Source organism: Pleuronectes platessa, chromosome 3 (assembly GCF_947347685.1).
Source record: "Pleuronectes platessa chromosome 3, fPlePla1.1, whole genome shotgun sequence".
NCBI lineage: Eukaryota > Metazoa > Chordata > Actinopteri > Pleuronectiformes > Pleuronectidae > Pleuronectes > Pleuronectes platessa.
In genome coordinates this window covers 22,084,062-22,109,683 of record NC_070628.1, presented here as the reverse complement: position 1 = coordinate 22,109,683, position 25,622 = coordinate 22,084,062, and the positions used below count along the sequence as shown (strand labels likewise).

Sequence of the window (25,622 nt, the reverse complement as noted above, 5' to 3'; positions counted from 1 at the left end):
TAGAGAAACACAACAGTTCCCCCTTTAGAACCAGACTCACTGTGGGCGGCCATCTTCCTCCACCGGGTGTGTTGAGCGGAGAAGACATTAGGAAAAGAGGAGATAGTTCCTGCTGTAGTCACTGTAGCTATCAAAAGTTCTCCCGAGAACTGCAGCAGGAACTAACTCCTCTTTTCCTAATGTCTTCTCCGCTCAACACAACCAGTGGAGGCGGTGTTGCCGCCCACAGTGAGTCTGGTAACTAGGAGGAGGATAACAGCAGATGTCTAGAAAAAAACACAGAGTATATTATGCTGTTGGACACATGCATGACACCACAGGAACAGTATGGAGGCGTTTTTTTCTGATTTATACGTTTGAAGAAGGAGTCCCCAATTACCTCAATCGGAATTGGATTTGGCTCCAATGTTGTTATCCCTGAAACTCCAATAGTGTTTTGTGGATTCAAACACCTCACCCGCCCCTCCATCGGCAATAATGAGGGATTTTTCATTTTGGGATAACTATCCCTTTAAGCTCCGTAGGACTGGTTGTTATAACCAAATTAATAAATTATATTTATAGATGCAATGATTTTATCAATGAAAGTAGCACCTGTTGATAGTATTTAGACTAACACTACTACTACTACCAATAATAATAATAATACTATAATAATAGTTGAGTGGTGTCAGATCTGCTGCTCTGGAGTCTGAGAGAGAGAGAGAGAGAGAAACATGTATCCAGTAAATCAATCAGTGACAAAGAGCTGATAAAGTCATGATGGATTTTGATAAGAGAAAATTAATTCAAAAAAAAAAAGTGCATCAGACGACGTCAGCATCTTCATCCAATCCGGTGCCACCGCCGCGTCAGCGCTAGAATTCCTGTGGGCGGAGACGGGATTCCGGTTCCGGGTGTTTTCATTTCCCTACTCGGAGGCGTCCGGTCCTCTGATTATGGTCTTTTACCAGAAACGACTTTCGATCGACTGATTCTCGCAGATCTCTCCTCATCGATAACGCCCCGCCGACGCCGCGAACATGGCGACCCGCTCGGAGAGAGAGAAGGCCCTGAAGCTGAACGAGCAGCACCAGGCCATCCTGTCCAAAATGCTGAGGGAGGAAGACAACAAGTACTGCGCCGACTGCGAGGCGAAAGGTGCGACGCTCACACCGTCGACTCGTTATTACCCCTCTTCCTCCACAAAGTTCACACGTTCACTCTGAATCCGCCGCTAACGCCGAGGAGCGACAGAACATATATCGTTAAATAGCCGGGCTAAGCTAACCCGCTAGTTCGCTACTGGCTCAGTTAAGTCAGCTGACACCTCTTCACCCTGAGCTAAACTAAGTGGCTAACCAGCGAGCTAACTTCTCTAAACCAACATAAGCCCACGGCAGCGTCCCTGCCCCGCCGCCTCCAGCTGCTCGGGCTCCGGGTGTTACAGATGTCTGACTTCCGGTGGTAGCTCCTCCACTGAAACCACCCAGTGATCTCCATGTTGGCTCTTTAATAAAGAGTTAAGCGTCTGTATGTCAATGTGTTTCTTCTAGCATCCCTCCGTTTAAAACAATATCCCCTTTGTTGTTCTTCTCTTCGCTAGGTCCAAGATGGGCATCCTGGAATCTGGGAGTATTCATGTGCATCCGATGTGCGGGCATCCACAGAAACCTGGGGGTGCACATATCCAGAGTGAAGTCAGTCAACCTGGACCAATGGACCTCGGAGCAGATCCAGGTACTGTTTACTCGTTGATAAGACTAGATACACATCGTTCATCCATGTTGGGGGAATCCACTTGTAGCAGCAGGTAGTCTAAATGAGAGACCAATAGAATCGACCAAAGAATTGAGAATAAAGAAATACAGTTACATAATGAGAATATGAACATTATATGCACACTTTTTATACTGCGTGGTTGTGACTCAAGGGTTAGAGCCGGCTGTCAACTTCCCAGAAGGTTGCAGGCTTGTCAGTTCCTCAAACCGGTTACCATTTCCATTTTCACAGTTTACACTGACTCCCTAGTGTGGATCGAGTGTCCTCCCTTTCCCATGATGCAACTTGATAGCCTGCTAAGCTGCTCCATCGTGTCATTTGGACATTCGCATAATTACCAGCTTTCATCTTGCAACTAACCATTAATGAGACTATTCCAGTCATAATTCAAGTGTGAAGCACATTTTCTGAAAACTTCTTTTAATACAAGTGTCTGGCAGATATAAATGACTAACATTAGACAGGGTAGTGTAACCCAAATTTGATAATCTCCCCCATCTTTACCCTCCAGCCTTCCACCAGCCCTGGAAAGTATACAGTAAACTCACCTCTCACAAACTCCACACCCCTGGTTTGCAACACAGGCTTTTCCCAAATGTGTTAAGCCAAGATAAGAAAAAAACTGTGATAACACCGTCAGGGTTATTTTCTCATACATCAAACAGCTTCTTCTTTTTTTCACTGGCTTAGCAGGACGAGTGATGATGAGCAAACTAATAAACTCAGAGTGGAGAACCCCTTTATGAAAAGTTTCCCTCTTCTTATTAACCCTTCTGTCTTTCCTATAATTTCAGAGTATACAGGATATGGGTAACACCAGGGCCAGGCAGCTTTATGAGGCCAACCTTCCAGATAGCTTCAGAAGACCTCAAACAGACCAGTATCCTTCACCCAGAGCACATGCACTTGAAAAAAGTGAAATGATGTAGAAAGTAATTTGTCATAAGTTTGTATGTTGCCTCTTTTTCCTTTAACTCTGACCCCAGAGCAGTGGAATTCTTCATCAGGGATAAATATGAGAAGAAGAAATATTACAGCAAGAATGTGACCAACGGGAGCAGTGTAAGTACAAACAAAAGTGTTCCACATTTTAACATAAAGTTGATTAAGCTCCTCCATCAATGTTTTTTGTTTATGTCTGTGGTTCATGTTGAGTTTCTTTGGTGTTTTCAGCCTAAAGACAGTAAGAAAGAGAGGGAGCCAGACAGAGGAACCAAGGTGTCATCCTACACCAAGGTATCATAACACATCACCTTTTGAATAGATTTCTATAGACTTGCTCCTCTGCACTGTTTTTGACCTATTCTGACCATTTTTGTTTTTTAAAGAGTGAAGAGTCCAGGCCAGTTCCCAAAATCAGCCCCTCGAAGACTTTAGAACCTGCTGTGAACCTACTAGGCCTTGGTGAGTGTCATTTACCTGAAAATAAAAACAATCGGACATAAACAGTGTGACTGGGACTGAGATATTGCTCATGTAGTGAGGCAGACTATGACCTCAGCCTGTAATTGTTGACATAACAAATGACTGAACAAACTTGTTGAGCCGGTTGTTACATGTTTATGGACTTGGGTTGTCGTGTGTTATTGATCCTTATTTACTATAGGAACAACAGTGTATTTATATAGGATGGGTTAAGGTTGGCTTACACTGTTTGGGTGTAGCATGTTGTGTCCTGCCTCAGATTGTGTACCACTGTTGCCTCACAGCAGAGGAGAGCTGCCCTGGGCTGTGATACTGTGGTTCAGGATTCAGCCGGGGCCAAACCCTGACTGTCCCCCTCAGGATTGATCCAGTCCGGTGGTAGCACGAGTGCACCTTCATGCGCGCACAGATCGCTCTCATGTGCAACAAAAAACAAATGACAAACTAGTTCCCGCCTGTAAGAGAACACCATTGAATTTGAATGACACTAGCAGGTACGCTCACAGTTGTAGCTGAAACTACGAGGCCTGGCTGTCTGTATGGAACTACATGCACTGGAGGACAAGTTTGCAAGAGCAAAAATGAGCATATAATGAGCAAATAGCATTGCAGACAGCTTTACAAGCAAACAACTACCCTAGAGATCTCTTATGCTATTAAGAGAAGCATACATTTTCTTATGGGTCATTGTAATACGGTGGCAGGACATATTAGAACATGGTGGGCAGCCACGGCTAGATAATAGGTGGGAAACACTGCTGTCCCCGTCTTAAGTTTGTGTTGTCACTGTATAGGCTGGTTTATTGTCCCCAGTGCAAGGGTGCACACATTAGAAATGCCATCTTGCCATTTTTTGTGTTGAGTGAAAGAGCTGCAATACTTCGTTGTGCTCCTCAGAATTTCTGTGTACCAATAAATGCCTCTGTGCAAGCTTTTAGTTCGCACGCCATCTACTGAGGCCTGGGCCACGGTGTCTTGTGCGAGTATGAACAAGGTTTAGACATGTCGATGCCTATTAATCAGGCCGTTGACTTCAGAGATTTTCTTTAAAAGGCTGACTGTGTTCCTCTTTCAGATCGTTATAAGTGCCTGTGTAACACAGGAAGTGTGTGTCTGTACATTCCCTTAAAGATAGGACCCGCAAGGATCTGGGATCTGCTGAGCTTTAATGAAGTCTGCTGTTCTTTTAAGTTTCGGCTAGGGCAAACTATACAAGTCCCCCCCCATTGCTTTGCATTAACTTTCCACCAGTAAATCACCATTATCCAGAGGAAGTGCCACAGCTGCTTTCTTCCTGTTTCACTTTCAGTGCGGGTGTAGACCTTTTTAGTGTTTTTATTTTGGAGGATCAGTGTTAAATATCACAGTGTTAAGAAAGAAGACAAAATAATTTCCAGTGATGGCACAGCACAGGCATTTTAATCCTATGAAAAAGTGGCGAGGGAGGTCATTTTGTTTTTTTAATAATTTAGGGTTTGCTCATGGATCCACTGCTGGGTCAGTTTTTCAGTGGTTAGTTGTTATGTGGGTATTTCTTTCTGGACATATACCTGTTTAAATCTGCTGTTTTTCATAATCATATGTTGGGGTAGAACTACATGTTATTGTTTTCATTGTATTTGATTTGTGTCCTGTCTTTTAAATGCAATATCTCTGGTGTTAGTAATTAAACGACAACACTTCATTATAGCTGTTTCATTTAAAATGCTGAGGTAATGGCGTTTCTGCCACTGATTGGCATGGAGGGGTTTTGCAAGGTTTGGATGGGAGGTTTATTTTTATTTTAGTTTTGTGGCTGATGAGCTACTATGGGTAAGCTGATTAATTTTTTATGGACTAGCCATTATCCTCACTGTGTTGGCAGTTGTGCAGCAGTGGGAGGGCACTGCAGTTAAATAAATACAAATGGTACACAGTCCACCTCCAGTAAACAGGAGATCTGTTAGTTTGAAACCCCCTTTCTCTGCAGTTAGAGGCTGTATTAGGATTTAATATTAGATTTTTCATAAGTTCTTAGATGCAGGTAGAAATATCATTGAGAACTCATCAGTGAGTTATGCTGAATTCTTACAGTGTTGGCTTTCCTAATGATGTATGGTTATGTTACTCCTGTAAAACCCGTTTTTCCCCCTTTTCTTACACAGACGCACCAACAGCTGCATCAGCTAACAATGGTAGCACGAGCACAAGCCAGAACAACAATGACCTGGATATATTTGGCCCCATGGTATCCAACCCCCTCCCCTCCTCCTCATCCGCTGCTCAGTTTCCTCAGGTAAAACCAAACAATAACTCCCAAGTCCAGATTTAGTGCTAATTTCTAAATATTGCTCAGCAGGGTTGAACAATATTGGTCGTCTTGGTTTAAAATCAAAATTAAATGTGTAATAAAAAATAAAAAGTCAAATGATTATCAGCAGCAGGGTTGGGCCACAGGACGGCAACAACCCAGATGGATTGCCTCAAATGGAATACAAGCACAGACGCAATAACGAAAATAAACCCAGCAAATCAGGTTTATGACTTAACATTCAAAATTACGCTGCAACCAATCATCCTTTACACTAGCCATTCATTTATTGATTATTATTTTTCCAAAAATGGTGATACAAGCTCAAATCAAGTTCTTCGAAGCACATCTTTTCTTACCAACACACACCAAACTCATTTACAACGGTAGAAGCAGAGAAAAGCTGCAAACCCTCATATTTGAGAGGAGCAATTTGTATTTATAATAAACATTTTAACCAATGATGATGTTTTGGTGTTTTACAATATAATTTAACATTTTAATTTAGTCTTATTACTGAGGTTGAGCCCTCTTGAATGTAGTAACTGGGCTTACCCATACAGGGGAGTAAAGATGGGGAAACTTAATCTCTCTGTGTGTGTGTGTGTGACAGATGAAGAGTAAAACCAGACCTTTGTGTTGTATGAAATATAAACTCATGGTGCTACTTAACTGTGTCTTGGCGCAGGTACTGCGACTAAAATAACTTGTGAGATGTTGGGGATTTAATTAACCTTTTTTATGGCTGAACAAGCTACGACCAGGCCACAGCTGAATTATGGGATGTTATTGTGCAGCACTGACAATTATCACTCTATTTATTTCTGGATAAAATGTGGAAACCATCCTGTTAATTTTGGCTAAATACATACAGCTCGTGGCTGTTTGCCCATGTATGACAACCAGGTCCAAAAACGGCCCAGACTCACAGTTATTCTAGTGTGTACTCTCTGTAAACAGATTTTGCATGCGAGTATGAATAATCTGTGAGGAACTAGACGTTTGGATGGAAAGGCTTCTGGTTTCCATTTCTAGTTTGACCAGTCACGTTTAAGCAGGTTTTGGTTGCCTGCAGGTAAACAGTCCGTGTGTAGAGCAGAGGCGGAACACAATGACAGAAAGCATCAGCTCTGGGCGTTTGCATTTATTTGCATTCATAAACAGATAGCTGCTAATAGAGAATAGCCAGTGTTTGTGTTTGAGGAAATTCAAAGATTTGATTTTATCTCTAGTTTTGCTGGGTGATGTTTTGTATTTATTATAAACAGGTAAAGTAATTATTTTATGGGTTTAACTCATTACATTTTTCGTCACCAAAACCGATGATGGGTAACCTCTGGATTTTCTTCCTCCCAACAGGTGAGCTCCAGTAACGCGGCCAGCACTCCAACACAAGCTCCCGCAGCAGGAGTGGGAGCCAGCTCCGCGTCGGGGCAGGGAGATCTCGACCTGTTCAGCGACAGCAGTAGCACCACTAAAACAGACGACACGGTCAAGAAGCCCCTGTCCAAGGACTCCATCCTGTCCCTCTATGGAACCAACAGCATGTCCCACCCGCAGCCTACTGGTGAGATCTGAAGCCGACTGAAATTCATCAAAACACAAACTGATGTGAAATACCGCTGTATAAACCACCATGCACTGTCACGTATTCTATAATGACGGCCTACAAAACAATTCATTTTTAATAGCTTGAGAAGTTTCTCTAAGCAAAGAAGCCTCTCAAATGTCAAATGTTGTCTTGTATCCCAGAAGTTTGACAGTTTGTCCTAAATAAGCAATATTTGAATTGATATAAGGAACTTTCTGGTCACATTTAGGTTGGTTCCAAACAATTGCTGCGATTTAATACCCATCCCCGATCCCCTCTGTTTGAACCATTCTGCTCTGTGGTCGCTGGACACGCACACAACAACGATTTATCATCAGTTGTTTGGTGAATAAAGCCACTGTCTGTTTTTCTCAGCTGCAGATTGAATCTCTGCTTGTCCATCCATGTACATTTCTACTTAGTGTTTTTTAGCTTTGCCATCTATTCTCTCTGCTGTGGCAAAAAAAAAATTGCCATGCAACATCATTTGAATGGTTTCCAGACAGAGGGAATAGTATTTTCCAACTCGATACCACAGAATTTCCCCAATGCTTCTGCCTGAAATACAAACAAATGTGTCTCCATCATATTATTGTACAGCCAAATATTGAACACGCTCTGGAAATCACCCTCATCTAACACATACAGATACTGGGATGTAGTATTAGATTGCATAACGTTGTTCCTCTTTTTCCTACGTCTTCCCTCAGCTGGCATGTTCATGGGCCCCTCCCAGATGCAGTTTCCTGTCCAGGCCCCTGCTGGCTATCAGGCCTTCCCCGGCATGGGCACAGCTATGCCATCCACAACCGTCATGGGTGCCATGATGGCTCAGAGCGGGGCAGCCATGATGGGGCCCAGTCCGGGCATGATGGTCGGGATGACAATGACCAACGGCTTCATGGGGAATGCGCCCGCCACTGGTGTGATGGGTATGGCCCCGAGAATGATGGGACCACAGGGCGGTGCGATGCCTGCAGGAATGGTGCCTGCTCAGGGCATGTACGCCATCCAGCCCGGGCAGCAGGCCCAGTGGAACATGGGTCAGGTACGGACACACTGTCACTGCAGCTCTCATGAGATAATGTAACAAACAAGCAGCTCAACAGAAAATCTAGTGTTGTCCGGTTGTGTCAGGTGTTTGAAACTTCTCTGAAACGTGTGACCGCACCCAGCTGTGGTGATGCATTTCACAATGGTGCATTGTGAGAAGCCATAATGGATGGGGCGGGGGCAAAGCATTTAACCACCGCTAGATGGCAGCACAAGCATGAATTTAGAAATGGAGCTGCAGTACAAATCCCCACCTCATTCGTCCATTCATTATCATATCATCTTTCCAGCTAATCCTGTAGAGTTAATTAGCGTCTTGCAGGTTTCAAATAAATAAATAAGGTACTTATTGTTATAAAGGTTGTAAACAGCACCAGGAATGTCTTAAAAATAACCTTTTCTGACTTTGGGTGAAGTTTAAAGAGTTGTGACTTTTTGCAGTCTGACATCCAATGGCATATCAATTATAACGCCTCCCATTATTAGTATTATTGTTAGTATAAATATTTTCCATTTTCATTTTTAAAATACTACCTGCTTAACTGTTTAGTCCATAATTGCAGCACAGCAATGTTAATACCTCTACAACCAGTTTACTACACCTTGAGGGAATTCCTTGGCAGAAATATTCACACTCACTCTCAGAGTTGTCTTTAAACGGAGCAAAACTGAAAGAGTATGTTTTAAATCTGCTTTATATTAACTACAATAAGAAGCTAAATATCTACAAACCCTGTACCCTTATCGGCCAGGTGCAAGACACAACTTCCATTTTATCTAACTTCGTTTTCTTTACCTTCACTACCTTTTCAAAATAAAAGTATATTGTATCTCCTACCATCACTACCATTTCTAAATAAAAGGACCCAACTTCAATATAGCCTCTGTTTGGACAAAATTAACACAGACTTCAGAAGATATCTGTAAAATAAATTATCATGAAAACAACATAATATTCAGCTCATTTACAGGCAAAATGTGTGAATATATGAAACTTAAAAATAAATGATTAATTTAGATTCATCATGAGTCAATAAATCTTGAGACCGTGCTCTCTACTCTTCACTAAAAGTTAAGGTCATAAAGCAGTTATTGTATGTTTCATCGATGTTGATTTTCCAGTGTTGCTCCTCTGTCTAACATCTGCAGATGAACCAGCAGATGTCAGGGATGACTCTGAACGGTGCAGCGGGTCAGATGACCTTTGGCCAGCCCCCGTCAGCCATGGGCGGTTGGGCAGCAGCTGGATCAGGCCAGACTCTGAGCACACAGCTATGGAAGTGAGCCGTGGAGCAGGTCGATGGTCGGGCAGAGTAAGAGTCGAGGTTGCAGAAAGTGCAAATGTATATCTTGTGCTTCTCTGTGCTTCACTATGAACTGATGCCTATCTCCATCACTGTCCAGCCTTCAGAACATGAAAATTGTATCTTTTCTTTTTTTCCCTCCTTCTCCCTCTCTCTGTCTCTCTTTCTCTCTATTGTGTGAGTGAATTGGGAGTCGTGCAGGATTACAGCCTGGCAGTTTCTGCCTGTCGTATGGTTTTTGAACATAACTTTTTATTTTCCTTTTTTGGAAAAGAAAATCTACAAGGAGATAACAGTCCCAACAAAAATGATATCGACATATCAGAAAAGCTGCAGGACCAGTTACACAAGCTTTTATTGTATCACTGTATCATTATAAGATTATAGAACATTTAAATGAATCATATTTAAAGGGAGAAGATATGACTCTTCTAGTCTCAGTACTGCTCCCAAATGTACAGCGCTGTATAACCTTCTTTTAAAGTACTTGTGGTTCCCCTATAAAATTAAAGTGATAATAAATAATATGCTTTGATGTGTCCTCTATCATTCACCTGTTGTGCTTGTTAAAAGGCTGGAAACTAAGAAACTGTTAATGAGGGTGGGTGTTAATATGAAGATCTTTATCTCACTTGCTCTAATACAAAACTGTGGGGGTCGTGAGAGAGAGGAGGAGGGTTACAAGATGATTTCCAGAAATATACAATTTAAAAATATCTTGCAGGATCGTATTTTAGCCATACTTTTTTTCGAAAGCTAAAACATACTACGTATATTTAAAATAAAACCATGCAGATGATAATCGGCCTGATTGTCTTTGGTCACATCATGTGACCCCTGAGGAGATTCTGATAGGTTGGTGGTAGCATCAGTTGCAACAGGACAGGTCTTTGAACAGCACCACAGGAAATTACGCAACATGAACACTTTGTGGATGTTTTTGTTTATTAACTTGGATCAATTCAGTTTCCTGAGGGGTCACATGTCACCTGCTCAGTTATGTTAGGGGTCAGGGGCGGAAGTGTTTGTGAATAGGGTTGCAAAGGGGCGGACAGTTTCCTGTAAATTTCCGGAAACTTTCCATGGGAATATTGAGCCCGGAAATTTTGAAGAAAAAAAATACGGAAATTAAGCGCTGAGCAATAAAAGCATCATTCAAAACTCTATTTTAAAGATGTATGGAATGCAGCACACGCTGTACGTTGAATTTCAACACTCCACTGTGCATTCTTCCATCACATGCACAGATAATTGCCAGCATCCTGCACACTACAGCAGGCCTCAATAGCCCTGCTGTAGTGTGCAGGACTAGTCAGGCAAGTTTCTATGATATTACTGGGGGAAATATAGTAGCATGCTGATGAGGATGGTTCATCTGTTCATCTAGCCCCTCGGTTCCCAAACTGGGGTACATGTACCGGTTCAGGGGGTACGTGGGGAGAACATTTTATCTGCGTTTTCAAAGTGAAAAAGCCCATTACATTTTCAAACTGAGCTATAAATAATCATGCAATATTAAATGTTCTGAATAGCCAACTCGCATTGCCAAAAATACCCATATTCAGCTAAATAATTACACTGCCAAAAAAAGTTATAGGTAGGTTAGTGACCGTTAGTCAAAACAAGGGATGGGCATAATTAATCGACAATCGATTAATTGATCCTTAAGAATTATTATTATAAGTCCTGAAATCCCTGACAATTTCAAAGTTTCAAGTGTTATAGGCTGTATACGTGCGTGGGGGGGGGGGGGTACGTAGCTGGAGATTGAATGTCTGAAGGGGTACGAGACTGTAAAAAGTCTGGGAACCACTGATCTAGCCTATTTCTATACATTTAGCCATCAATTTTTAAATATTTTTAAAGACGATTCAAATTGTTCGGCCAACTTTTTATATCTCTGGCATTGCATTAGTGATTTTTTACAAGATTTTGTCTCATCTTACTCTACCGAACAATGCCACGTGCACCTCATGTGTGGAGACATTTCACCCCAGCCATATAGTCAAGTGCCCAAAGTTTCCTCAGGGCTCAAATCAGCCTATGACAAAACAAAATGTTTATATTTATGTCTTTATATGACAAGGTAAATACAGTTGGTATAAATTACCCACACAATTTCCAGTTTAGTCCCGTATATTCCCGTATATTCCCGTATATTCCCATGGAAAGTTTCCAACTTTGAATATTCCCGGAATTTTGCAACCCTATTTGGGAACCTCTGTTTTCATGTACAGTTACATTTATTTTGATAGTATCAATCACAACAAACTGAATACGATGGAGTAGTGTGATTTTAATAGTAAAAGTAGATTATTTATTTAGTAAACCTTAATCTTGTTTTTAGAGAACCAGTCCAATCAGTGTGTTGGTGGAGAAAATGGCTCACAACATAGTGGAAAGATGAACTGTGTTTCTTCCAGTGGGTTGGAATTCATTCAGTGGAAATCCTGGTGTGTTTGGTAGGAAATACCAAAACAACAGCACATGCAGGGACACACTTCATCTCTCATCTGATCCAGGTTTCCACTGAAGTACCATATCCAACACAGCACAGTGAGTAATGGTGCTTGTACAGATGTAGTCTGGATTACAGATCCACTTTAAGATTGATATCAGATCATTACGATAAAAAAGATAAGATAAAGTAGCTTTATTGTCAATTTCTTAACATGTTCAGAACATACAAGGAATCGATACGTTTCCCACTCTCCCACAGTGAAACATATAAAGTGCACAGGCACAACAGATAACACAAGACATTTCCTAATACTAAGTAAACATACAGATTTTTTAGTACAGCAGCATAAGGTTTTCTAAAGTGTAACGTAGTGATTAAAGTGATGAAGTGCAAACAGTACAAGAGACAGTTTGTTGCAGAAGTAAAAAAAATACAGATTACAGAACACTAGAAGAGTCTCATTTGAATCTCCAAAAGAAAATATTTCCACTTGGATGATTTAACGATGGAGAGTGAAGAAAGTGTTTTGTGTGCAGCCCCTGGAGGTTCAACAGTCAACACTGTCCTGTCCGACTGGAAGCATTTACTGTTCCAGCCCTCAAGGTGGCAGTATTGTCATGTTGAAAACTGCATCACAGCAAATGCAAATTCACACTTGATCTATTCGATCTGAAAACATTGCTCTTTAAATCCTTGGTGGGTTCTAACTGTGACGTGGTCACTGTGGGCAATGATTTCTTAGCACTGAAGACAGTTATCGTGTGTCACATCTATGCTTGTAGAGAACTGAGTGAAAAACGATTTCAAAGTTGTGTAATTATTGTTCCTCTTTGTGGACTCTCACTGAACTGAGTTGTCTTCCATCGTCGAAGCTGTTGCTGCATTGTTAAAAACAAACACCCCCCTCACTTCCGTTTCATAGTCTTACAATTCTAACAATCGTTCCTCACATGGCAACATCATATCTTAATCTTAAACCTGTATACTGATATTGTACTGAAATCCCTATCTACAATCCATATTTGCTAAATAGGATGCTTTACTTCTGAACCAATGTGTTTTTCCGGGAGGTTTGAATGAGGTTGTTGGTGAACACCCGTCTTGTGGTTAAAACATACAAACCAGCAGCTGGTGGCAGCATTGTCTTAACTTCTGCAGGAGAGGCAGGGAGGTGCCCTGTTCGTAGCCTGTGGCCAATAAGAGCTACAGTTCAATATGTTGCTAACACTAAATGCAGACTGTTCAGTGCCTGTGTGCATGTTCTCTCATTTTCATTTCTCTTTCATTTATTTTGATTGTAATTGTAGGTGCCCTGGTTTCATGGCTTCTTTTCCCCACGGTGCTACATCAGGAAAAAATCTGCTTCTCTATGAACCCCTGCTTTTTACAAACAACTGGTGCAATGAATGAGCTTTTGTTTAAATTTATTAGGACCCTTCAGGTCACATGAACTCATTTGGAAAAACCGAGTCACTCTTCAGTAGCAGCAGGGGCAGTTTTGTAGGGAGAATATGTCTCATGCTGCCTCTGAGAGGTTTTCATCAGTGGTTCTTTCACTGGATATTACTCTCACAGTTTATGAATCTTAGAGGGGACTTCAAGAGAATATCTTACTCTATAAACACATTTAGGTTTCTCCAAACAGTGCATGCTGGAAGTACACATCCAAGCCCACACGGAGGCATTAAAAGGGAGTGGAGTCTATAATAATCAGTTCTGCAGACACTACAATACAAAAATGCACCAGGATCAGACGTATTGTTTAAACAAGCTCTCCTTTTTTCGACAGCATGAAGTTTAGATAGAGTACTGCTAAGCTGCATTAAGCACCGAGAGCCCCGCCCAGGTTGCTCCATCCTGGTCTTCAAGCTCTCAGAATAACAAGTAGGGTGTGGTCCCAAACACCAGCCCTACATGTTGAGCACCCACCTTTCGGGCCCCGTGCATTGCCCAGTCAGAGCCACGTGCATTCTTAATGAAACAGCACTTGTAACACACAGTAGTCAATGTCGATGACTGTATTTTTAATGCTGGGAACAGACTGATTGGGACTGGTCTGACTTGCTCATGGTGAACAAACTCACAGCCGTGCAAATGGATGAAAAATCACACCTGTCTCACGCCTGGCCGGCCCTGAAAGCCCCTCAAACGTTCTTGGCCTCGTTCCGCTCTCTACCTCTCAACTGTTCCTACGCCTCGCTGCAGCTCAGCAGCCCGGCCTGACAACTTTCACAGTGAGATCCGATGCCATACAGCGTCTGAGACCTTTAGCGAGGACATTCGGCATTCCTCTCAGCTTGTGTGTCAAACCTAACACTGGTTGAGAATAGAGTCCGCCAGCCGAGTGAAGAATGTCTCCCCCCCCCCCCCCCCCCCCCCCCCTCTCTCTCTCTCTCTCCAGGCCCTTGATGGACTTTCTGACCCTGAGATGGCAAAATCCCTGCTGATATGGACTTCAAAATCCGGTTAAACTCCTGCGGACATGATTAATACTTAACTAAACATTTCTCTGATAGGAGAGCTCAATATGATTTCGTAAAATACCACAGTGAGATACAGCAGGCCTGCATTCCAGTCAGCTCTCTGATAAGACTCTTGGCTTTTGCTGAGAGTATTTCCCGACATGTTGAATAACCTCTTTAATTGAACTGCTGTATTCTGTGTTACTGAACCTGTGACTGTTTGCATGAAGTCTCTAACAACATACTGTGTTTGTGACACTGCTAGGGATTCAGTAACGGAACGATAAAGTGTTGCACACACTGTGGGAAAGTCGCCGTCGCCTCCGCAGTTTGACAATATCAAGACAGCATCAAAGTATCTGAACAATGATGACCTTTATCTTTCTCCCAATGAACTTAATGCAACTAAACTGAAGTCTTGCGACATCGAGTGACTAACGTCTTCGCCTCTGCCATGATCTCACTCTGCGTTAGCCTTGGGCTAGCCTTGGATGGCAGACAGCCACGATGAGGAGAAAAAACTGAAATGACTGCCGGCAACTTGGCGTCTGATCGTGGTCCTTTGTTCAGCCACGCGCAGTCTGCCTTTTAATGCTGTGGTTTCTTGTCTGTCTTTGCCTTATCCAGCAGTCATCACAAGCCCAAATTTTGTAGTAGTAAATGTTAATGACAGCTCTTTATACCAAGGTGAGGCTCTACTACAAATTGAAGCTAGTCCTATCACCACTCCCATTTCCAGCTCTGCCGTCTGGGTGGTGGTTCAGTAATCATTCATAAAACAGCTCAATAAAAGTACGAGTATGTAGTTGTATTGCTTCTGAAACACGAGCTCCTTGTTTAGCTGCAGTTCGTACTGCACCGCTCGACATACTTGGCTCTAGAGCAAATAGATTGAGATGATCAAAAGTGGAATGACTCCTCCACTGAAGCTTGGTTCAAGTCCAGAGACGGTCTTAACTCAGGCAGTCATTACAGTTCAGAGAGTGATGTCACTAATACTTCTGCATTTCAGTAAGTTCTGTTTATCGTCTATGTTGGTTTATAAGATGAGGCATTCAAGGTCACTGATATATGTGGGACCCCAGATGACCTGACCTTAACTTAGTTAAAGAAACTGAAAGGAGAAACGTTCAACTTAGATCATAGTCTGTATTTAAAGATGGACGACGGGACTACTTCCCAAAAGTGAAGCCAAAATGTCTTGAGGCAGGTGGCAACCTGGCTGCTGTATAGGTCATAAACCCTTCTTCCTCCATGTTAGTAAATGGGACACAGACAGTTTTTTTCATGCTGATATATATACAAGTGTATATTTCCTCAAAAAGTTTGGTTTTAATTAGTTATTTGATGATATAAAAACAGATTGAAATATCATGATACACAACTGAGACAGATTTGCGATTGGTTGAGCTTGTCTGTCGGGGAGACCTCCCTATTGCAGCTCCATACCCCGATCAGTACCGCGCAGACTCACGTTCCAAATGAACAAGATGGCGGCCTTCATATCCCAGATATTTTGGCTTCATTTCTGCATAGTGGGAGGAAGTGGAGAGGTGTCGTCCATCTCGATACACAGTCTATTGCCTTGTCTGCACCACTGAGGATATTATTTTACAGGATATTTTCCTCTCACTCTATAAAAGAATCTCCTTCCACACAACCTTGGCTTTACAATATAAATCAGTCCAGACTAGAACATAAAAGGGACTACAAAGACGCTCAAACAAGCAGGACAGGCCAGTAGATAGAGATTTGATTCAGTGGATTAATTTGCTTCTTCTTGTTTGTTATCCAATAGCAAACTGAGAAAAATAGAAAGAACAAAGAGAAAGTTATTGTTTTCTTTTTTGTTGTTGTTCCTGGCATATCTGCATTGCACAAAAAGGTTTGCATGCTCAAAGTAAACTGTGAAGTACAACAAAAATACATATTTAGCATATTGAGAAGATAAAGTTTTATCATCTACCCCTCCACGAGTCAGCAAACAAGCATGTTTCTCAAAATGTCAAACTATTTTTTAACTATTTACACCTTCACTAGCCATTTCTGCAGTTATTCAATGAACCCAAAACTATCAAAATTAAACAATGGGGTCTTTTTGAATATCTTCTAACCTGTTAAGCATTAGGGCAACATCAGATACTCAGGTCTATATTCTTAAATACATGATATATGATCTATATCTCACATTCTGTCATTTAACCAAAGATTTTTTTTAAATTTCTTAAAAGCAATGAACTGAATACTGAAAACAATAGACAAATATCTTATCTAAATATCCTCGGGGTTGAGTGCACTTATTGTAAGTCGCTTTGGATTAAAATGTCAGCTAAATGAAATGTAATGAAGCATCTTCAGAGTTTATCATTTGCCATTAGTTTGCTCTGTAGCAGTTTTTCCTCAACAGGCTTAGTGGGTTTAACACTGATCTGGGTAAAATGTTCAGATCTTGATGCAACGTGTCTTCAAGACCTCTGCTTTGGATTTTCACATCTAATTACAAGCATAACTCGAAGGGCTTTGTCATCAACTATCATTGTAACAGTGTGCAAGAGAAATAGGTCCAAATATGGCTGAGTGAGGCTCCTCAGAGGGGGGCTGGATTTTGCAGTCGGATCCTCTCTTTAATCTCTCCCTTCTCCAAAACCAACATTACACCATCGTTCAGGAATCGCAAATTCTTCATGGGATCTTTCTGTAATATCCAACGCTGACCTTTGCAGCGGCTCAAGTGCTGCTCTTACTCCCTCTCTGCTTGTATCTCTCTAACACACACCACATGGACAAAACAATTCCCTGCCTCTCTTCCACACGAAACATGTATGAAGTCATGGTGCAGCGGCCGAGGAGCCCCACCCTTCACAGCGCTTCATCACAGCAGCTCATTGGTCATAAGCAGAGGCCAAAGTGCGGCACCTGTTTCCACAGTGACTCTCTTTGTTTGGTTAGTCAGTGTTTGCATTCCCGCTAAGTGTTACTGTCGTGAGCCGTGTGTGTGCCTGTAACTAGGTGACAGGCTTCATGTAAAAGTGTTGAAAGGCCTCTGGGGGCAAAGATTAGTCAGTCCCCAGGGTGTGTCTTGTTTAAGAAACCTCTTAGGGTCATTCACTTTTATTTGCTCACATAACTAGCACTTTTTTGAAAGTTTTTCCTGCTTTGCTTTTAGTCATGAGAGCATCGAGATTAATGCCTGCTCTTCTCTGGAAACTAATGCTTTCCACACTGCGAGCTGGGAACCATTGTTCACCCTTTCCTGACAACATCTCCTGTTACGTAAGATGGATTTCCGCAAACCCTCCCATCCCACCTCCCGGAACGTAATGCGGTTGCCAGGACGACTGCACAAACAGGCCGGTGTTATGGAAAAAGATCTAGACTCTGTGCAAAGTCACAAAACGACACGACTTTCATGTTCACCAGCAGATTTATTTGTTCAGTCACACACACACAAGCACACACAGTACGTCATGGAGTTCTTCTTCTCAACTTCCGATGTTTCATGCTCAAACTTTGACACAGGCTTCTCTTTAATCATTTCTCCGTTTTTTATCGGTACAGTTTCTTTTTGTGTTACAACTTTAATTAGTCAGTGAGTGTGTGTGTGTGTGTGTGTGTGTGTTTCGGAGAACAGCTTGTCCTGCCAGATGGACCTTCTAGCTGGAACTGCGCACAGTGGTGGTGGTCACTGTGGTCTTTAAGCCCCCTGTTAAAAAGAAAAGAAAAGATCATGATGTCTGTTATTACACAATTTACACTTTGGTTATGTGATATCGTGTTAAAGCAGACGTCTCTTACCTGCTGTAACGGGTCTGTCATGAGGGAGACGGAAGGAAACAGTAAAGACAAAGAGTTAGACGAGAGGCCATGTGCATATCCTCTTAATAATTGGTATCAGCATGAGTCTGTACATTTGTATCGCTCTGCCTACCTGGACTCTTCTCCTTCCAGCAGGCTCCTGTAGGTGGCGATCTCCTGCTCCAGCCTGGTCTTGATGTCCAGCAGCATCTTGTATTCCTGACCCTGCTGCTCGATGCTGCTGCGCACGTTGCCAAGTTCGCCCTCAAGCATGTTGATTGTGTTCTGGTAGCCGGAGAGCATGGCGCTGTAACGGTTGTCTGTCTCTGCTAACGTGTTCTCCAGCGCCCCTTTCTGTTGGAGAGGTAAAGGAAAGACTGAGTTCAGTTTTTGCACGGGAATTGCAGCGGGCATATTTCACTTGTTGTGAATCATTTGTGAAAGTTGTGACAATTTCAGGCCAAAGTATGTAACCACCCGCCCCACCCTGGATGATATATGTCAGACAGACACAAAGGCATGTCTGCGTTCCTTTTTGGAGGAATAATTAGCGGAATTGTATGTAGAAGGTTTTTAATACATGTGTCTTCTCTTCACTACTGCTCCACTATTGCACAGGAGCAGTGTGTACCTCCTGTAGGTAGTGTTAAAGGGTTCAATCCAGCTGGGCACACACATGGGAGTGGGAGTACAAATTTTTGGGGCGAATCCACTCCAGCATTCCTGCAGTCTACTTCAAGCTCTTTGATGTGTTTTCAGAAATTGAGCAGATGTCCATAATATGTTTTTCCCAGCGGGTGCCCCTCCTTCCTCTCAAATGCAGCTCCCTTCATTATTATCTCTCTCCCTCTCCCACCCTGCTTTGTCTCTTTCAGTAACGTCCTCCTCCTTCAAACTCCCTTCTGCTCCTGACCCTCGAACACTGGCTGTTTCTCAGTTCCCCCCCCCCAGCCCCCCCTAACAAGGAAAGGATCACGGAATTTTGCTCATATAAGGCAAGATCAGTGAGATGAGAACAGATGGTTTGGGTTGGAGGGGGGTGGGGGGGTGGTTTCACCATGCTGAGCTGAGACTGCAGCTCGATCTCCAGGCCCTGCAGTGTGCGCCGCAGGTCGTTGATCTCTGTCTTGGACGTCTGGATTGATTCTGTGCTCATGGCCACCTCCTTGGACAGGACTGCAGACTGAAAAGAGAAATAAAGTAACGTTTAGAAGTCTTGGTGATTGCTTTCACAGAGGATTATGTTTAATTACAGGTTAGACTGCGGAGGGGGTGAGCCCAGTCATTTGCAAAGTGTGGGATATGGTGCCTTTGTTTATGGGTAAACCTTCCCACCTTCTCAGTAAACCAGGACTCCTGGTCACGACGGTGTTTGTCGGTGATGGCTTCGTACTGGGAACGGATCTCATCCATGACTTTGTTGAGGTCCGGCTGGGGTGCGGCATCGACCTCCACGTTGATGGTTCCGGTAAGCTGAGCGCGCATTGCTTCAAGCTCCTAAACAGCCAATGGGAGCAGAGAGAAGTCAGCGTTAAGATCTTTTGGCAGAGTTTAAGATATCTACAGGTGTGTTGAAGCAGATTCACATTATAATAGCAAGCGGTATTTATCATAGCAGGGGGAAGTGCGTCAGTCACCTCTGCGTGATTCTTCTTGAGATAGGCAAGCTCATCCTGCAGGCTCTCGATCTGCATCTCTAAGTCGGCCTTCGTCAGGGTGGTCTGGTCAAGCAGGCGGCGTAGGTTGCCGATGTCAGCCTCGACGGACTGGCGCATCATCAGCTCATGCTCGAATCTGATAAGTTTGAAAAGAAAAAGAGAGGGGTGATGAGCAACAACTACAACTTCCTCTCCAAGAGGAGGATAGGTCCCAAGAGGTATCCAGACTCATGCTTACTTGGTCCTGAAGTCATCAGCAGCCAGTTTGGAGTTGTCAATCTGGAGCAGGATGTTGGCGTTGCCGATGGTGGCACCAGCGATCTTATTGAAAAGCAGCAACAGGGGGGAGAGGGTGTAAATGTACTGTATCAACTGGTTTTAATTTTTGATATGTTTGCCAACAGGCTGCCCCAGAAGCTGACTCTTTGTAGTGACAAAGCTGCATCTGACTCATCACAGTAGCTGTGCAACATATTTCACATCACTTGACAACCATTTTTGTTCATGTTTAGCTTTGAGAAATAATTTCATTCTAAGCTGTCAGTCAAACACGATTTTGTTACTTTTTTACCCTCTTCGATTCTTCTCTCGATAATCATTAACTGCACTGCAAACATTTGACTTGTGGTGTTAAAGCTGTCGAGGTTGGTACACACTATACCTTGTCCTTCAGGTCATTGATGATGGCCCAGTAGTTGCTGTAGTCCCTCTCTGCTGCAGGCCCCTTCTGCTCGTAGTATTCTCTGATCTGGATCTCCAGCTTGTTGTTGGCTGCCTCCAGAGAGCGGACCTTATCCAGGTAGGTGGCCAGACGGTCGTTCAGGTTCTGCATGGTGGCCTTCTCGTTCGGTTGCACGTTGCAGTCCAGGGCGTTGGACAGGTCAAAGTTGTAGCCACCTGAAAACCCGGCGGAGAGGTTGCGCCCCTGGGAAGAAGAGATGCGAGAGGATCTTGTGTTGTATCCTGACATACTATGAGCCTTGTGGGGAAGAGAACTTGAAACATAGCTGCGGCTCTGTCTAATTGTGGCCGGGCCGGTGATGATGCTGCGACTCTGGTACATGATGGCTGACTGTCTGCTGGTCACGAGAGGACACGAGGAGAGAGGACTGTTGTAACGCTGTAGACTGCAGCAGGACTGAGGGTTTGATGGAGGGGAGGCTCTTGATATAGTGCTGGACTGGGGCGGGTCAGTGTGGGAGGAGGGAGGCCGAGAGGGAGGGAGGGAGTTTTTTACCACAGGCTGAGCAGAACCTCTGTTTGTTTTCCTTCAAGGACCAGGGTTCGGTTTCTTTCCACTCCTGTGAGGAAACTGTTACGCAACCAGTGTGTGTATGTGTGTGTGTTTGTGTGTTCTGTTATTCTGTGGGGATCTCTCTGTGGGAGTGTGTATTTGTGTACTGTTTGTTTGCATCTGTCTGCATGTATAAATTTGACTGGTTTTATAATTACCTGCAAGTGTAGTCTTGATCCCACTTGTCACTGAGTATTCTTATGCAAACAAAAGGTGCAGTTATTGTTGTAGAGTCTCGCCATGGGTCAATAATGACATCAAGAACTCTCCCTTCATCCTTATCGGAGACACATTGAATCTGCAGTCGACCAGATCAAATCAGCAGGTAAGTTATAAAGTAATTAAGTATCTGACAGCAGTAAGGGAAATAAATAGCCTTGAACCACAAACCAGTTTTGGTTTTCCATATCTTCAGTCAAAACCATTTAGGGGAATTCTTCATCCCCCCATTGTTCAACATGTCACACACAACATCCCCCCTCAGTCTTGTATCCTGTGTGTATGTGTGTGAGTGTGTGTATGTGTGTGTGTGTGTGTGTGTGTGTGTGTGTGTGTGTGTGTGTGTGTGTGTGTGTGCGTGTGTGTGTGTGTGTGTGTCATCCTTATCTCAGAGTTGGACTCTGGCCAATCTCTGTGCTCTTGTAATGTAACATCTGGAGTCAGCGGAGGGGCGGTTGGGTGTGGGGTGGTACCTCTCTGTAAAAGGGAGCAGTGCAATGAGTCATGCTTCATGTGTACTCGTTGTTTGAGCAGGGTTTGGTCCCTCTGTAAGGGATTGTATTAAATTATCAAACTATTCTTATCACAGACACATGTGGAACAAATTTTTCTAGTATCCACAAAACCATTGAAAACCAAAAGTCCATACATTTTTTTCAAATCTCTTTTATGCAAACCAGAAACGCATTCTTCACTGTAAAGTACCTTTCATAGAAACACGTAACTTTTAGATCTTGAAATGGAATAAATGTGTGTGAATGAATGGTACTATTGGAATCATTGGCTAGAGCGTAATCTTATGGGGCAAACCATGGAGGATGAAATCTATAGGCATCAACACAGAGTCTACAAGTGGGCTGATTTGACTACCAAAACCAGAAGCGCTTGAAATGGATCCATCCATTGTACATTCTCCAGACCTTCCTATAAACAGACAAGCTAGCATAACTATGAACATCTATCCAGCTGACACCTTTAACTGTCTTCATCGTGATATTCACCTTGCAGGTCGTAGTTTCATCTTTAGCGTAAAGACACACGAGTAGAATAAATCATCTTTTCCATGCAAACCAGTAAATATAGATTTTTCTTCAAATGTTGAACTATTCATTTGAGGTCAAGAACTCAAAAAAGTATGCATGAACAAATTCCTCTCTGTTATTCCCAACTCTTGAATAGTTTAGCCATCCAAACACATTTGCTCCAACAAAATTCCTCTTTGAAAGGGGGAAGCACCTTTTATTACAGCTCTATAAATAACCGTTGAAGCCTTTTGTGGTTTGAGAGTGAAACAGACCAACAGATCAACTGTTAAATATAGTCTGAGAGGGCCTTTCACATTATGAAAACAGTGATATCCTCTACACTTAGACCCTTACTGAGAACATGAAAAACTCCCAGTAAGCGGAGTGGAAATATACTCCGAGCCCTAGAAGGTGCTGTGAGGTGTCCCATGGGCACAGAAAAGGGAAAAAGTTTGTCGTCCGAAAGTTTAATTTGTACTCTGCTCCTGGATCGACAAAATGCCATGTGGATGAATCAATTACAGTTTGATACGTTTTTTTTTTGCTGAGCTTTCTTGCATTGCAGCTGAATCGGTCAGTCTTGGCAAAGAGACAGACAGGGATGATCAAATACCTTGCTGGTTAGGTTGTCTGCTGACGCATTGCTTTGTGTAAAGTAGGTCGGAGACAAGGGACTGCTTCACAACATGTCAAGGCAAAAAGCCAATGACTTCATAGCTTGGGACCATAGATGGGTGTTTTCACTAAAACCAAACCTGTGACTCATTCATATGGTCGACTGAAACCTCAAACTTCTCCTGAACATCGCTGCAGGAAACTCCTCTCAAAGTTTTCATCTGTGTTATCTGAAGTATCAGTACCACCTATTTCTTTTATATATGTTGAAGTTACTATGGCAAATGAGTAAGACATGTAAGACTGTTTTTATATCTTACCAAGTGAGCCTCAGACCCAGAGTGAGGTGCATTGTAGTATCTGACTGAGGAGCATGGCTGAGAAACAAGTATTGAGTATTTACTCAATACAAACAGGACCTGCAAGACATTCCTTATCTCAAAATGTACAACACACATGATCTATGTCTGAGGCTAAATCATTCATTTTACACTTAAATCCAATAAATCTTCATAGGCTTTCGGCTACCTTTATCTAAAACTTAAGGTGTCTCCCCTAGTCCTTTGTGAGAGATTTCGTTATGCATTATGAGTAGTAAACTTCATGACTCAGAAGAAATACTACTCCACCCTCTCCCCTCTTCAAATCAGACTGCTTATTGTGAAGTATAAATAAAGATAAGGTCCCAAGCAGACTTCAACCTTTAGTAAAGGAGGATTTTTCCCCCTGGATAAGAGATGCAGCAATCTGTGCAGATAACGTATTGGCAGGTAATGCTAACACCTACTGCACTGTGCATTTGTCTTTCACAGGGCAGCTTGTTAATTCTTGTGCAATAGGCATCATGTCGTGCTGAACTGTTGTATAGTGCACCGCAGGGCCGGGTCTAGGCAGGGGCAAGAGGGGGCCTGGCCCCCTCAAATAAATGTTGTGCCCCCTCAAACTAAATAGGGTTAGGGTTAGGGTTAGGCACAATGCCCCCTCAAGATTTGTGGCTGCCCCCTCATACATGCCTGTCTAGACCCGGCCCTGCTGCACTGTGGTACAATTTCAAATTTCAAAGGGAAGAGAAATTAAAGTGGCAAAGGTAACTTTGAAAAAGGTCAAATAAATGTCTCAGGGTCATAAATCTGGCCCAAATCACCTTTGATTAATGACTCACAGTGAGCGGTCATAGGAAGATTGCCTCCTGCAACAACACTCGTTTCCTGCTTTTCAGATTCTATTCAGTGCAAAAACAAAGACTCAAGGCTCACTGAGGCATGAGAGGAAGTCCAGTCTTCTGTTTCTTAACAATCATCTCTAAGTAACCATAGACTTGCAACACCATCAAAATAATCCACTGTTTTTTGGCAGCATAGCAACATCGAGGATGGTAGACATATGTGTCACTCCTGGTTAAATCGCATCTATTGTTGTAACGTCTGGATGATCTGGATTCCTGCACCGGATTGCAGGTTCTGCACATAACCTAGCCCGTGCACATCAGTCTCTTGGTGTGTGGGAATGAGAGGAAGCAGACGTTCTCAGGTCTTTTACAATATGTCAGTTCCGTTTTTGAAAAGATAGCACAAGTGACATGTCATAAACACCGATGTCACACTGGTGCACCTTTGTTCTTTGTCGCAGCAGCTTAAAGTGTGTCACTGCTGCTGACACCTGTGGAGCTCATGTACTCAACTTAAAGGCTGCAGTTCAATCTCCTTTTCTATACTGTGTTTCTCACTGTACAAATTCCTTAAAAGACATAGCTACGCAATGTTTTTATAACCTTGGTGTAGACCTTTTTTTTTTACATGCACTACTTTATATTATTATATTATGATATTTACTATAATGTATTTATATATTTTTTACAAATTTCCATTGCATATCAAGTCGTGAAATATTATCTTGGAATTAGGTTTATTATTAAATAAATGATACTATTATCCAATGTGTCAAATTTTACATAATGCATATATGCATATATTAATGGATAATTATATTTACCACTTTAGTCCAGATTGAAATATTTCAGCAGCTCCAGGATGGTTCCTGGTTCCCAGAGGATGAATCCAACTTTGTGATCCCATGATTTATCATCTTGTAAGTGAAAGTGTTCTATTGTCTAATATTTGAGTTTATGGTTGTACTTAAAGTTAATGACATTTCAGTCTCAGCTTTAGATTGCTACTATTTAACAAATGTAAGCAAAGTAATGAGCTCATGTTAGCATGATGAAGTTAGCATGTAGCGATATATAGTACCACTGTGCCTAATATATTGATAAAATCAATAGATAAAAGTAAAGAAATGTCATTGTAGGTAATATTTGTACAAATTTTTGCTTCATCTGTTTTAAGGGGAAACCACATTCTGCAGAGACTGGGTCAACAGACTGACCTTTGTGACCTTGAGACTGTCAGTGCAGCGGCGTCATGTCATCAAATATATAGGAGATTTTTTTTAATTTAAGACTATGCACAACAATAGGCTGGGTTATCGGTTAGATCGCTTCAACAAGGTAAGCTCAAGACATTATCATATTTTATGACATGAAATACCAGTAAATAGTCCCCACATCATTTTTTTTTACGCTTTGACATGTTTTAAAAAAGTCGGTTGCTTTTACAGCACTGTCTGTGCGCCAAATCCAGTTAAAAGCTTAAAAGTGGTAAAGTCATCCA

At 42.4% G+C, this 25,622-nt stretch overlaps 2 protein-coding genes across 2 annotated transcripts; one reads left to right on the top strand and one right to left on the bottom strand.

The window, feature by feature from the left end:
- The first annotated feature begins 861 nt into the window (after positions 1-861).
- Positions 862-9,951, top strand: LOC128437371 (stromal membrane-associated protein 1). The gene is made up of 10 exons (XM_053419496.1): positions 862-1,140; positions 1,586-1,719; positions 2,556-2,641; positions 2,748-2,823; positions 2,935-2,997; positions 3,090-3,165; positions 5,331-5,461; positions 6,836-7,043; positions 7,778-8,115; positions 9,270-9,951. The coding sequence occupies exons 1-10, from the start codon at positions 1,023-1,025 to the stop codon at positions 9,402-9,404; spliced, it is 1,365 nt and encodes a 454-aa protein (XP_053275471.1). The 5' UTR covers positions 862-1,022; the 3' UTR covers positions 9,405-9,951.
- Positions 9,952-17,752: 7,801 nt separating this feature from the next.
- Positions 17,753-20,968, bottom strand: krt94 (keratin 94). Its single transcript, XM_053419498.1, has 8 exons — positions 20,462-20,968; positions 20,039-20,121; positions 19,780-19,936; positions 19,478-19,639; positions 19,200-19,325; positions 18,276-18,496; positions 18,143-18,156; positions 17,753-18,050 (listed from the first exon to the last, which is right to left on the bottom strand). Exons 1-8 carry the CDS (start codon positions 20,861-20,863, stop codon positions 18,001-18,003), a joined length of 1,215 nt encoding a protein of 404 aa, XP_053275473.1. The 5' UTR covers positions 20,864-20,968; the 3' UTR covers positions 17,753-18,000.
- Between the last annotated feature and the right edge of the window lie 4,654 nt (positions 20,969-25,622).